General features: G+C 42.3%; 1 protein-coding gene across 2 annotated transcripts in view; it reads left to right on the forward strand.

Annotated features, from left to right (window-relative positions):
- ADAMTS6 (ADAM metallopeptidase with thrombospondin type 1 motif 6) overlaps nucleotides 1–15739 on the forward strand; it is a 309424-nt gene that overhangs the window by 22127 nt on the left and 271558 nt on the right. The window contains exons 3-6 of one of the 2 annotated variants that reach the window (XM_088444033.1): nucleotides 393–561; nucleotides 2477–2694; nucleotides 6185–6268; nucleotides 10729–10874. In XM_088444033.1, the coding sequence (XP_088300159.1) occupies nucleotides 393–561; nucleotides 2477–2694; nucleotides 6185–6268; nucleotides 10729–10874 (617 nt within the window). The remainder of the gene's footprint in view (nucleotides 1–392; nucleotides 562–2476; nucleotides 2695–6184; nucleotides 6269–10728; nucleotides 10875–15739) is intronic. The other variant, XM_088444034.1, reaches the window with a different exon arrangement.

A 15739-nucleotide genomic window follows, 5' to 3' on the forward strand; every position in this document is an offset into this window, starting at 1 on the left:
AAGCGCTAATCATGAGGATGCATTGAATCAGTAAGCTCCATGAAAATTGGGTCGCCTTATAAAGTGGCCGCTTTCATGCGTGGAGGGTACATGTGTGCACTTTAAGCAGGCTGTTAAAAAGCACATCCTGTTACTAGTACTTGAGGCCAGCCACTGTGCACGGAGAGGAAATCTGAAGCTTTGGCAATGTCCACGTAATCACTGGGAGGGTGAATAAACAGTTAATTACAGAAAAGACTGCAGGGTAATTAATGCAATTGTTCTGTAATAAGAAAAATGTAAGAATATCCACATTTACGTTACATTTCCCAGACGTCATCTGCTATAATGCAAATAGCACAAGTCTCTCCAGTTTGTCTAAATCCCTTTTTTCCTATTCTTTTCCATCCAAGCATGGCGTAATCGCTACTGAAGATGAAGAGTATTTTATTGAGCCTTTAGACAACGTCACAGAAAACTCTGATCACTTTAACTCCGAAAGGGGCCATCCTCATGTTATTTACAGAAAGTCTGCCATCCATCAGAGGTACTCCAGCAACCAGGGGCACTGCGGTGTGAAAGGTAAGATACGTGTGGAGCTTGTAGTCCCTCAGATGAAATTCCAATGTAAAATGCCAGAACGTACAGGGCCAGTGGCTCTCCTACTTCTCTTGTTACTGGATAAACACAGGCAAGAACAATCACTACTTACTGAGGGCATAGTGTAGATATTCATTATCCCACCGCCGTTAGCCTTAATTATGAAAGCAGATATCTGCTCTGGCATACTGCCCATTCAGCCCTTTATCCAGTGGCGTTTGTTGCAGGTACTCTCACGCTTGCAGCTGTCTCTCACGCAAGGTTTCTGCAGACTACCCAAAGCTGCCCATACGCTGCACGATAATCATTCAAACCACCCGACCAAACAACTGGTTTGAATGATTATAGTTCTGTGTATAGCACTGAAGGATGAGCGTTGGCATCCAGAAAACAGCTGAAACATGGCCCGGATTGTTCGGTTTAGTTGTCAAACCTGTCCATCCAACTTCAGGCTGTGACTGTGGATCGCGTCCGTACATTGTGTAGTGTATGGAGGCTCTCCGACTGTCGGTACATCTGCCCTATTTCCTGTTGGCTGCAGTACGCCTTATGATGGGTACATAATGCACAATATATTGTTTGTACAGCCGACGACCGCTATATCATTCAGTACACACAACATATCTGTGAACAGCGTCGTTTACAGATATATCGCGTCAGCCGTGCAGCACAGCAGATGCAATATATCTGAATGATATATTGTGCACGTTTGTCGGCGTGCACGAGCGACAGACTGACCGACCCGTTATTCTGGCTGCACCAACAAGCGACCATAATATCACAACTGCCCGCCCAGTGCTGTTGTCTGGCCAGATATTTAGAGCGTCTGATTGGTAAGTGTGTATGCTTACCAAATCTGTCGGCAGAATAGTCGCCTGGTCACTGTGTCGGTCAAGTGTGTACCCCGCATTAGTTTCTCTTGTGTGCCTGGGCTCTGTGTGGGGTAAAGTGCTAAAGAGGGACCCTTGCACACGCAAGTTTGAAAAACAGTTTAGTTTTGAGATCACATTCAACAGCAGCTCTCTCAAGCTCCCCAATATGATGAACCACTACGAAGAGTCTTGACTATGTCTTGAACTCTGCTCTGACTCTAGTGCTACACAATGGGACCCCCTTCTCAGTCAGAGTAAGACCTCTCGGGTGCAGTAGACCCAGTCTGAACCCAGTGTCTGTGTTAGAGGGAACAATGTAAGTACTCTCATCCTGCCACTCATTGTAATGTCCCAAGCGTGGTACTCTCAATACCGCTAACTACTGAGCTCAGTCCACTAAATAGTGCTCAGAGTAAAGGGGTGCATTACACACACCAGTACCCATGAATACAACCACAATGGCAAGTTATGTGATAAATGATTGGACATCGGAGCTTTGTTTATACAAATGTAAAGAATAGTATAGTTTTATTATATTCTGCATGTCATATGGGGGGTAATAAAGGGATCTTGTCTTCATCCCCCTTCAATGTTATGTTACAATGGTTTCTATTATGAATTTCTGTGTTTGTTTTATTATATTTGGACATTTTTACTATTTAGTAAATAGAATTTTTGAATGTTTGAATTGAATCTAGGTTTATAGCGTGTTTGCCCTTGGAGAAGTCATCATTGGGGTGTCATGTTCTCACTACATTGGGCTCAACTCTTCTGTATCAGGAAAATACCACCCCATGCTCCAGGTGCAATATAAGTAGGAATATTCGCATTGTACGGACATATTTACTTTGGCAAAACCTTTTTCTTCCTGGCATAGCTGAGGCACATAGTGGTCCTATTAGAATTATTAGTAAAACTAATAGAAGACTAAATTTTTTATTTTTTTTTCAAAGCAAACTGAATTTCTTAGTAGGCAGTAATTAGACTACATGATATTACATCTGATAATGTTCCATTTTTCCTAGAAGATCTCACTGGAAACCACAAGCCTTGGTGGCTAAACTATACATTGTCTAAGCCTACGGTGCCATGGGATAATGACACGGATAATGGTCCTCGCCGGCAGAGGAGATCGGTCAGCATTGAACGATTCGTGGAGACACTAGTAGTGGCTGACAAAATGATGGTGGGATATCATGGCCGCAAAGATATTGAACACTACATACTGAGCGTAATGAATATTGTAAGTTTGACCCCTTCATCACTGACTACATGCTAAATCTAACCGCCCTGTGTCTGATGACCATCCCACAATAGCCATAGTCTTAATGTTTTTTTCCCCTAATACGTCTTTGTTGGTTATGGCATTTATTTTATAGGTACTTTATTGGGAGCGCTACACTCTGTATTATGTACTGCAGTACCTCTGACAACCTGAGGTAGTGCTGTGTTGTAGATCGAAAATGGTCACTGACTATCAGGGTGATAAAAAAAATCTTGCTGCTTAAAAAAGGAGGTTGCACCATGTAATAGCATTTAAAGCAACTTATAGAAATACATTGTTTATTACTAATATTAATCTAAAACTACCATTTCTCACAGCATTATATAGACCAAGGGTAGGCAATGTTTTTCTCTTTGGCTGTCAGACATTCAACATTACAAGCCAAGATAGCTACTTGAGTGCCACCACCACTACAACAAACTATACAGTACAAACATTTACAATGGTGATCAATGGGTTCTAAAACTGTCAGTGACTTTCTTCTCCTTCCTTCCTGAAGCTAGTTTGCTCATTTTAGGTGGATAATTGGAAATCTGGAAACGGAAAGATGGTTCAGAATTCTGTACTGTTGTTCGACTCTGAGCTGACTGTAGCAGGGTTCACTGACTCACCAGAGGCCCAGGCTTCGCTGCAGATGCAGGCCAGGCTTGGGTTCTTCTGTTTGGAGAGGATCTAGAGCAGTGGTGTCAAACTCGGGCCCTTCAGCTGCAGTGGAACTACACGTCCCAGCATGCACTGCCAGAGTTTGGCTATTAGGGCATGCTAAAACTGTGGCAGGGCATGTTGGGATATGTAGTCCACAGCAGCTGGAGGGCCCGAGTTTGACACCACTGGTCTAGAGTGCCAGAAAGGTCTCCTCTGTGAGGAAAGGTGTTGGAGGAGAAGCACACCTGATCCCGCGGGGGCCACTTAAAACCTCGTGTGTGCTAATGCCTAGGAATGGCTACCCCTAACATAAACTATGTTGTAGTCTGAATTCAAGAGCAAAGATTGAAACATTAAACAATGTATTTTGTACAATATACAGTCTTAAATATAATATATTGTCTATATAACATGGGACCAAAACTAAATGCAAACATACACCCCCCCTTTTATATTGAAATAAAGTATAATTTGAATATAATTATTTTGGTTGCTTTTAAGAAATGCAAGAGAAGATTTGGACCATTTCCAGATCAGTAGCTGATGTTATCTATAACAGAACTCTGTGGCTTGTAACATCAAGTGTCTGCCAGATCTGAGCTAGTTCTGTACAATACACTGACTCCTCTGTTAGTTTTTACAAGTGTCAATTACCTGTTGCTTTTCTTTTATCATCCTGAATACTTCCTTCATTGTGCTGCTCTAGTGGCCGGAGAAGCACTAACGTCATCCTGTCATTTATCATGCTTGCTAGAGTTACCTCCACATGGAAGGAGTTTCCTGCCTTGTGTAGGTGTTCTTGTTCTGTGCAATCAAAGTCAAGAACGTATAGTCTGCAACCACTAAATGTCATCTAGCAAGTGATGAAAGGAAGTAAGATCATGAAGAGATTCCCTGTGGGTTCTCCAATCTCTTTGTCATTGATTTAGGATATGAATCCTTTTCTGGTTCTGCATGATGTTAATTTCAAATGCCCTTGTGTTTATTTACTTGTGCTGTGATTTCTCTGTTCTGTCTCTGTTTTGTGCTAAAAGCTGTGCACTTAATGACACTCTACCGACTGGATATGAAACATAGAAACATAGAATTTGACAGCAGATAAGAACCACTTGGCCCATCTAGTCTGCCCCATATGACCCACTAAGGCCTAATATTATTTGCAACAACCATTAACTTTGTTTGTTCTGTTTGTTTTCAGTCTATTTAGAATTGTGGTCAATCATTTTAGGAGGATTGCTGTAATTTAGGCTATCAGAGCTATTTAAGAATGGGGTACAGCAGCTAATATCGTAGATTTCTGCTGCGGTCCCTCCAGTAACAATCATAGCAGCAGTTTCCATGACTTTTATGGGGACAGCAGTAACGCCCCATTCCATGGGGTCGGCAGTAACGCCCCATTCTATAATAACGCCCCATTCTATGAGGATGGCAATAATGCCCCGTTCTATTGGGACGGCAATAATGCCCTTTGATGGACTCTTATTGGAGCCCATGTTCCAGCATCTGCCCTATAAAATAATGTAAAAATGCATTCCAAATCCTATTTTTCACGGGCGTAGAAATATTTGGGGCTGTAAAGCAAATTTAAAAAAATTGGGCCCTGAGTCTAATTAGGACAAGCAAATAAGTGACATCTGTAAACTGTCCACTATGTTACGTTCCCTGCAGGCTTGGGTTTAGCTGTCTTACAATTCTAAGTAACTTTGCTGCTACACCTCCAACTCCTTAGGGCAAAAGGTCTCCATTATAGTCTATCGGTACAAAACCTGTTGCATTTTTAATGGCTTCACTTGTGAACAGCACAGCACGATCTCCATGCGTACTTACCAACTCTCCCTGATTGTCAGGGAGACTACTGAAATAGTAGCAATCTCCCTGACTCCCTGAAGAGTCTAGTAATCTCCCTGATTGCACCTTTCCCCCATTATGTAGTTATTATATACTTGGAAATAAAAAGAAATCCGAGATACTCGTATACATTCAAATGGTATAATTCGTGCCATTTCCCTGCATTGGTTATAATTATAAGGCGCAATATTCTCTATGGCTGCATACATTTGCATATAAGCTTTCCCTTGGCCACTTACATGGAACCCCTTCTAAAACACAATACATAAGCAAGCCCTGAAAAGTATCAGTGTGTTTTCATCAACAAGTAGATCTTACTTACTGGTTTGGGGCTTGTTTACATTTGGACGCTTTCATTCTCACTAATTTAGGATCTACCTACCCTGCGCCATGCTGTCACTATTCCAGTTCCATTCCAGATTATATGCCCTAAATGTGCACAGATACTGTAATGGACAGGAGAGATTAGTAGCTAAATGTACATCCTGTGTTTTGCAGGAGCCGGTGAGATAATCACTAGATTTAAAGCTGCAATTAGTTTAAAGGCATAATTGGGTCCGACTATCTCTGTTGAACTGTGCCGGCTCCCGCGATTACTCTTTGGCCCTAGGTCTCTATATATTCACAATAACAACTGTTTACGCTAGACTTACAGAGTTATACAAATTAAGGTAAATATGCAAATTTCGGTTTGGCGTTGGCTTAATTGCAGACACTATATTTCAAAGACAAAGGATATTTTCAGTGGACACTTCTAGTGGGGCCCTTTTTATGTTAATCAAAACACCATGAGAACATTTACAATCATTTGAGAAATGAGTATGGTACCATTCATGCTGGGACCTCTAGCTATCTGCAAGTTCCTTGTAAAATGTGATTTCGCTAATCAACAGAAATAAGGGGCTCATTGTTTCATTGTCTGACTTTGTGTGTTTTCTTCTTTTCTGGAGGTCAGGTTGCCAAACTTTACCGTGATTCCAGCCTAGGAAACGTTGTGAATATCATAGTGACCCGTTTGATAGTCCTCACAGAAGATCAGGTGAGAGCTGGCATTTAAATTCTTAAAAAAATTATAATCTATAAATAAATAATATATAAATATATATACACAATTAGCTGTAATCATAGGCGTGTGCAAGGGGGGTACCTGGTCCCTTTGTTCCCTTTAAGGGCCGCTCCACTACCGCTGGCCGCTGGCCGGGCTGCCGTGATTGGAGCTCAGCTCTGATCGGGCAGCTTACTGATGTAAACAAAAAAAAATGGCAGACGGGGAAGCTGCTGCGTATGTCTAACTGCAGCCGCCTGGCCCCTCTCCGGCACCTGCCCTGCTCGCACAGCACAGGACTCATGAACTGGCGCTGACCTTCTGCCAAGACCAGACATTTTGTAAGTCAGCCAAGTTCCGAGTACAGGCCGGTCCCTTTGGTGGCCGGCGGCCCCCCAGCCTGCCCTTCAGTGACTAACCCTCCCCTGGGCCTCCAAACCCTGTCGAGGTGTGTGTGTGTGTGTGTGTAATATATATGTGTGTGTGTGTATATGTATGTGATGTGTATGAGATTGAGATATATGATATATAGCTATATTGTGAATGTTATCAATATATATACACATATTTACTTTATAACAAACAATGGCAGTTTCTTTTTTGACAAAGCTCCTCAATCTGAGAAGACAGCATCCATCTCAATAGACCACCCCCGAAAGCAGAGCTAGACATGTTTTTCCGGTGGTGCACATGCTAATCGCTAATGTAATGTGCTGTGCACGCCTATGGCTGTAATCCACGGCACTCAACCATCCGCGGATATATATATAATATATATTTATATATAATATATTTCCAGGTGTCTGGTTCCAAGTAGAGTAAACAGTCTTTCGTTAAAATATTATTGTATTTAATATAGGTGCTTGAATTCAAGGAAAGTAAACATGTCTGGGTAAATGTAAAAGTTAGCGGCATCCTTTTAAATATTTGACGCTTTAAATCAGTTGGCTAAATCTCTGACCTCTTGCAGCTGCCAGCTTCTTGCAGGCTATTACATTTAATCCGTCATGTGAAAACATCACAGGGGCAAAACCTAAAATAACATGCAACATAGGAGCCGTATTTTGGACAAATTTGAGAATCTACCTGGAATTGAGACACGGTTATTTATTAAAAGGCTAAGAGGTATATTTACTAAAGGTCGATTTTTATGTCAATTATAATCAACTGAAATCGACTCCAAATTGACTGTAAAAATCACTGGCCAATTCCCTAATTTACTGACATTCGATTTTGAAATCTGTTACAAAATCAAATGCGATGTGGGTTGATTTTCAAGAGTGTAAAAATGGTCGATTTGGAATGTGCACTTCAAAATCACCTACAAATATCGGCAAACATTTCCTTATGTTCTCCTATTGGCCAAAACATACCACATGTACCGTAAGCTACAGAAACGCAATATAAAAAGGCTGAAACACACAGACAAGCAAATTGAAAGGGTGTTTTGTGAAGAGGGAGGAGTGTTTAGTATATATAGGAGGGTGAATTCTATTGGGCATTTAAAATGTGACAAGTGTCAGTGTGTGAAGTGTTTTTCACACATCTGACTCCGTGTCAAATCCAAGATGGCCCTAGAAAGGCGCTCTACATGCAGCACTGGTGATGGGTGCAGGTGTTAACGTGCATGTCACAGTGCACCACATGCTTGTGTCTCCTTTTATAGGCGTCATAATTAATTTTCTACTAATATAATCGTGTTTAGAAGCTAAAATCACCTGTTTTTTAATAGTCTATTTATTTGGGGATTTTTCTGTCGTTTTTTTGTAGTAGATTTTTAATCCGACTGTTAGTAAATGAGAGAATCCTGTATTGGTCTATGTGAAAGTATTCAATGTTTGGCCGGGATTCGGTTTTATAGTCAATTTATAGTAAATGTTTCCTAATAAATCCCAAATTTTCAAATCACATAGAAAATTCACCTATAAATACAGTAAAAAGCCAAAATCAACCTTTAGTAAATATACCCCTAAATCTATAACTTTTGGAACCCAAAATAAAGTAATGAATGTGGATGTCTTTGTAAGAACACAGGTCGATGAATAAACTGCACTTTTAAACCAGTTTGTTATATGCTTCTGAGTGAACGATGACTCTTCCTGTGTTTGGTGTGGTGACGGATGGAGAATAATATGCTTTGTTATTGTCTCAGAGGGTGATTGCACAAGAGCCATTCAAAAAGATTTTCCCATTCTGCAATTAACGTGTAATAAAAAAAAAAGAATTAACTACAGTCTAAATATCACAAAGTGCCCGGGCAGAACGGTTGGCGTAGTGGTCAGCATCACTGCCTCACAGCTCTGAGGTCATGAGTTCAATTCCTGACTAAACATTATGTGTTTGGATATTGCATGTTCTCCCCATGTTTGCGTGGAATCCCTCCAAGTGCTCCCGCATTCCAAAAACGTACTGGTCAGTTAATTGACTTAAAAAGTAACTGTAATGTGTTTGTGTGTCTATGTGATAAGGAATATAGGCCCTCATTCAGAGCCGTACGCTCTGAGCAGAGCGCACGCTCTGCATGAGGGCCGGGCTCCATTTTCATGGAGCGTCCTCCTGGACGCTCGTATAGCTGTGGGTCACCACCCACAGGCTATACGAGCGTGCATTTTGATGGCCGCGATGGTCGTGACCATCGCGACCATCGAAATTGCGAGCCGGAGCCTGCGGTTGTGGTTTTCAACCGCAAGCTCCGGAGTGATTTTGGCTCTATCAGAGCCAAAATCACTCCCACTGACATCACTAATGATGTCAGTGGGCCGGCTTCTGACGGGAGGCGTTCCCGTGGGAACGCCCCCGTCAGGGAGGCACGCCCCCGGCACGCCCACCAAAGGGGGCGTGCTGTCAATCAACATTGACAGCACGCCCCCTTTGATCGGACACAACGAGCGAAGGAAAGTCCTTCGCTCGTCGTGTCTGGCGCATGCGCACGACGGAGCTCCCTCCGTCGTGCGCATGCTCAGTGCAGACCATCGACCCACTTGCGAGCGGACAGCCGCTCGCGAGTGGGTCTGAATCAGGCCCATAGATTGTAAGGCTTGTGTGATTTGTATTTTATATGATTTGTCATTCTCACTGTCTGGTGCTGAAGGTTGTGGATCCTTACAAATAAACTATGATGAGGACATGTTGACTGTGGGAGTAAACCAGGAGCATCCCCATTAAATCCTTCGCAATTAAGCTAATAACGTACAAACTACACACAGATAGCACCTTGGTTTGTGTCAAACCAAGGGCCGCAGCCCTGTGAGGAATTCAGGGCTTAACTGAAGGTTTGGTGACTTGGCAAAACTGGGATGTAGTCACCATCACGGCGCAGATAATACCGACGGCTGCAATCCGATGGTGAGTTTTAGGGTTAGGCACTGGAGGGAGGTTTAGGGTTAGGCTGCGAGAGGGGAGGGTTAGGGTGAGGCTGCGGGAGGGGGGGGGAGTTAGGGTGAGGCTGCGGGACGGGACGGGGGAGTTAGGGTGAGGCTGCGGGACGGGGGGGGGAGTTAGGGTTAGGCTGCAGGAGGGGAGCGTTAGGGTTAGGCTGCGAGAGGGGAGGGTTAGGGTGAGGCTGCGGGACGGGGGGGAGTTAGGGTTAGGCTGCAGGAGGGGAGCGTTAGGGTTAGGCTGCATGAAAGGTGGGTTAGAGGTAGGGGAAGGGTTAGGATACTTACCTGCATGCGTCGGGATTTCCACCATCGGGATAACGCTGCCGGGATTCTGGTCCCCAGCATTATCAGCGCCAGGATCGCATACCCGACCCGGCTAAACCAAGCGCATGATTAAATATTTTTGCCCATTGTGTAAAAATTATTGACTGTACAGCTGACCGATTCACAAGCCTGGTCATTGGTAAATGATTACACACAATTGCCTGCCGCCAGCTCAGTCCTAGGCGGTCAGCTGACTTACCTGTGGCTGAATTGGGAGTCCCCATCTTACCTGCAGTTACTTCTGCCTTATACCTGGCCCCTAGTGTGTGATCATTTTTCTGAGATCAACTGTTGCTGGGTAATATAACTTTTAATCTGCCTACTGGTTTTATTTCTATGAAAATATAGTGCATTATACATTGTCTAATGGGCTCTTCATAAAATGTGATTCGAATGACATTTTAATTGTAAATGGTTACATCGTGTTTGTGTGAATGTCACTTGCTACTTATATAGCTTTAGTCAGTAGAGGTTTTACAGACGTATTGATGTGTTAAATGTTCCTTAGCTGATAATGGGAAATTGTTGTATTGACATAATCACAATTACATTTGGAACACCCAACATGTCTGTTCAGTAATACGCTGGCTGAACTCTGGGTCAGATTTTATAGAGATAAATATTGGCAAGGAGAGATTATTCCTAGAAACCACTGCTTCTAATTATAGTCTCATTTTAGTCTTCAAAAGGCTTAACAACTGACCTTAGTAATTTGCTTGGAACATTCCTGGTATGTGTGTTGTATTGCAGCCAAACTTGGAGATAAACCACCATGCGGACAAGTCCCTGGACAGCTTCTGTAAGTGGCAGAAATCTATCCTCTCGCACCAGAGTGACGGAAACACCATTCCAGAAAATGGCATCGCTCACCACGACAATGCCGTCCTCATCACCAGGTAGGAGTTGGTCTGCCGTTTAGCCGATTGGCTGTGTGATACTTTCTCTAACATGTGTGAGAATAGGTATCTGTCATCTACCAGGATGCTAGGTCACCTGATGAGTTTCCTGTAAGGATAAATGGGCTGTATTTTTAAAGGGGTTTCCTTTCATTTAAAATAACCAAAGACACAGATGTACTGTTATGCAGTGTACAACAGATTTATAGAGGAAAGTAATAGAGAATTCTGTATTTTTATTTTCTTATCATTTATTATTCTTTCTCTGTTTGGTTTTGAGCCAAAAAGCATTTACTGTATGTTTATTCTCCTCTCTTACTTAAATAATGCAACTCTCCTGCTGTGCGTTCTTGTGCTCTCCGACTCTGTGTTAGAGCAGGATGGAGGTGGTCAGGACGCCAGAACTGTGCTTTTAGCAAATGTATGTGCACACAACATTGACGCTGTCATTGCTATTAGGCTAAAGAGAGTCTTGATGCAAGATGTTTTCATGCACAGTATTGCTTACAAAGGATCAGGTTAAAGAGTAAAATAGCACAATTCTGGCTATCTTGCGGTTTCCTACAAGGCACAATTTTATTGTCAGTACATCTATAAACTGTAATACCTCTGTAGTTGCTTATAGGATACCAGAGACTACCAGGCATGGCTTTATGGATTTGCAGTCACTTTCTCACAGGCATGAATAAACGTACAGACACAAATACTTCGTTCAGTCAGTGAGAGTTAAAAAGTTCTTATCTCCCACTGTTATTTGTTGTATATTCACACAGCTATTATAAGCACTATAATTATCCCAATCAGGTACACAATTTTAAACATCCTTTGTAAATAGCATATAATTTGCCGTGTATTTTTTCCTTAAAATTATAGAAAATCATGGACGTTATTACAGCTCTTGCTGAAGCTTACATCTCGCTCTCTTACAATAAATTTTAAACCGTACATTTAGGTTCTACAATTATAGTGCTAGTATTGCTATGGGTGTGTCCTGTGTCCACCTGAGACAACCTTGGGCCATCACGCATCTACTTTTTCTCAGATCTGTCTCTGGTCACCTATGTAAACACTGCCTGGGGCACACCGGAAAGTCGGAATTGCATGACTTTGTTTATCTGTGTTAAAATACACAGGCTATGGGTCATTTATTACATCCCTGCATGGTGAATAAGTTTGCAAATCTCTTATCTTTCTTCTAAGTGCACTGCCTCATTTCTTCTAAGTGCACTGCCTCCTTTCTTCTAAGTGCACTGCCTCCTTTCTTCTAAGTGCACTGCCTCCTTTCTTCTAAGTGCACTGCCTCCTTTCTTCTAAGTGCACTGCCTCCTTTCTTCTAAGTGCACTGCCTCCTTTCTTCTAAGTGCACTGCCTCCTTTCTTCTAAGTGCACTGCCTCCTTTCTTCTAAGTGCACTGCCTCCTTTCTTCTAAGTGCACTGCCTCCTTTCTTCAAAGTGCACTGCCTCCTTTCTTCAAAGTGCACTGCCTTCTTTCTTCTAAGTGCACTGCCTTCTTTCTTCTAAGTGCACTGCCTTCTTTCTTGTAAGTGCACTGCCTTCTTTCTTGTAAGTGCACTGCCTTCTTTCTTGTAAGTGCACTGCCTCTTTTCTTGTAAGTGCACTGCCTCTTTTCTTGTAAGTGCACTGCCTCTTTTCTTGTAAGTGCACTGCCTCTTTTCTTGTAAGTGCACTGCCTCTTTTCTTGTAAGTGCACTGCCTCTTTTCTTGTAAGTGCACTGCCTCTTTTCTTGTAAGTGCACTGCCTCTTTTCTTGTAAGTGCACTGCCTCTTTTCTTGTAAGTGCACTGCCTCTTTTCTTGTAAGTGCACTGCCTCTTTTCTTGTAAGTGCACCTCCTCCTTTCTTGTAAGTGCACCTCCTCCTTTCTTCTAAGTGCACCGCCTCCTTTCTTCTACGTGCACTGCCTCCTTTCTTCTACGTGCACTGCCTCCTTTCTTCTAAGTGCACTACCTTCTTTCTTCTAAGTGCACTGCCTCCTTCTACGTGCGCTGCCTCCTCTCTTCTACCTGTACTGATAATTCTTCTACGTGTACTGTCTCCTTTCTTCTAAGTGCACTGCCTCCTTTCCTCTAAGTGTACTCTAGAAGCGTACTGGGCACGTCTTACATTATGCTGTAGCCACTCCTCCCATGCTTCCCCCTCCCCGTCTCTGGCTTGTCCCTCCCATTCCCTGGCGCAATCCAAAGGATTCTCCCTGATGTTCTGGGGAAGTCATCTACCTGCGTCAATATATTGTATCTTGCGTCAGTTTGCAATGTACATGCTCAGAAAATGAACGCACGCAGAAGCAAGCATGTAGAGTTAATCACCTTCTGATTATATCAACATTTATTGCCAGAGAGGCAGAATAGGGGGCATGACGATGTGTTTTCTTGTTGGGAAAGTTCAGTTAGTGTGTATTAATGCAAATGCGGCCTGTGCAGACCAGAACGTAATCGTATACAAACCTATTAGGAGGCGCCATGCTCAATCATTTGTGTACTTTTTGCACTGCTGATACGACAAAAACATAAGTTACGCATACCCGGTACGCCACAAATGGATTTGCGTGCTACAGCAGTGCGGAAAAGACACTAATTTGAGGAAAAAGGCAAAAGAACAAAGCCGCGCCGCGCATTCCGCCGCACAGCATTGTGTAAGTTTACACTACAGTGATTGCAAGAAAAGTGCAAATCCTAAATCACCAGTACACACATCTTTTTCTGTGTGTGTGGTGGGATAAAGACTCTGCCTTAGTCACGTCATGCACCATAGGGTACAGAAACACTACGGTACATTTCACCAGTAACAAATAAAATACTGTGTACCTTTAATCTCTAAATTGTTTTTTTTTGTATAATAGTGTACTGTTTGGTAATTATGATTTTTTTAGTAGCAGAGTTTCTAAAAAACAAAAATCAGTTATTTGTTGGGCATATGATTTGGTGTCATTAAAGAATATTTATAAATAAAATGTAGAATTAATTATAGATGACTGTTTCATGCTCGGGTGACAGCGGGCACTTTTTTCCATATTATTAAAATCTTTGGAATTATTTTGCCATATTTTCATTGAGGCTCAGCTGGATGACTTACGTGGAGAGAATATGAATGAATAATATGTCTGCAGGATTTTTGTCACTCACCTTCCTACAAACTATATCTCCCTATGAGTCATACAAATCATAACATTCAAAGGTTTCACTGAGGAAATGTGTTTTGTGGCACCAATATAGGATGTCTGTTATAACATTCACTAATTTATTTCCCAAACCATGGAGAGCGGCCAGTTGAGTAGTCTGCATTTTTGCATATGAAAAATGCTTGCTATTTTTTTATTGAAAATTTTATAGGAGCAGAACATGCGTAAGCGAAATAATTTTCAGGTGAAATAGCGAGCTGGATTCTGGTTTATTACTTAATCGTGAGTGCTTTTCCTATAATTCTAAAAGAATATATATAAAAACTAAATATATGCACATATACTGTATATATATTTTTGTGGACATATTATATTATATATGTTTATATAGAATATGGTTCTATAATTTAGCCGCAAAAATAACTTTTGGAGATGTTTGCGGTCTAGATGTGATCAGTGTAACCCTGCAATAACAATTAAATATAGTGAATTGAGAATGGCAACAAATAGAGAGAGATTAAGGAAAAAAAAAGAGCAAAACCATAACTAAATGAAGAAATGGGTGAACCCCTTGGCTCTTAATTACATTTTGTCAAGTAATGTAATTATGTGGGCAACAATTTTGGCTGTTTTTATTTTTTTACCTAAATGACCGACCACAAAGAGTAGAATCAAAATCTAAATTAATGGGATTTGATCTGGCAGAATGGTAAATAGTGCGTGTTGACATCTATTAGAAAGTTTGTAACTTGGGGCCTACGGCCGGGAAAGACTCCCGACAAGTTACCCCAGCCTTGCCTTTGCTCAGAGCTCTTGGCACTGGTATGATTCACAGAGCCTCCATGTTATGTGGCCCTGAAGTACAGCACAACACCGTCTCAATCTAGCATAGTATTAATTTTACTTAATGAAGTCATGGACCCCCAGATACAGAACTGAGTGAGGTCATTGGCTGATTTAAGTTGTAGGTGCACGTGTGTGTACTGCTTTACATTTAGTAGCTTGAGATAGTGGGCCCGATTCAGACCCGCTCACTAGGATGCGTTCGCTCGTAGCCTACCGATGTTCGCAATCTACGCATATAAGTCGCAGTGCATGTGCGCGAACCAGTCCTTGCGGTCGCAAAGCGATCGCCCCTTGCACATAGACGCCTCACTAGAATGAGTGACAGGACGAGCCGTTTGTGGGTGGTGACAGGGGTTGGTCCATGGAAACGGGGGTGTGGTGGTGCGAACGCAGGCGTGTCTGTGCGTTGGAACGCCATTTCAGGAGCGTGCATAATTATGGCGCCTCATAAACATACACGTCACATGGCTGAATTACACACAGCAGCACTCGCAGATGTTACTCCATGTTACCGATTGTTTAATACACTTCCTGGAGATGACGTGTGTTACAAAGGGAAAGTCTGCGTCTTGGGACAGGCTGATGGGCGTCTAAAAACATACAGCGATCGCACGCCAAGACTTAGTGGGCGTGCTAATGTCTTGCCGTGCGTTCGCGGGATTTGCATACTTTGGCAGCGGACGGCTGCGAGCGAACGCATCTAGCGAGCAGGTCTGACTCGGGCCCTGTGTACGAATGGCTGGATTTGTGCAGTTCGGCCACGTGTTTGGTGGTCATTGCGAAAAGTTGTGTTATAACGTGTAGCTAGTATAACCTTTCATTATAAGCCGTAGAACATAATTATTAAAGTGCCTTTCTGTTTTATTATTGATATTATTATT

The sequence above is a fragment of the Taudactylus pleione genome, unplaced genomic scaffold, assembly GCF_031769625.1.
Source record: "Taudactylus pleione unplaced genomic scaffold, aTauple2 ptg000345l, whole genome shotgun sequence".
Lineage (NCBI taxonomy): Eukaryota > Metazoa > Chordata > Amphibia > Anura > Myobatrachidae > Taudactylus > Taudactylus pleione.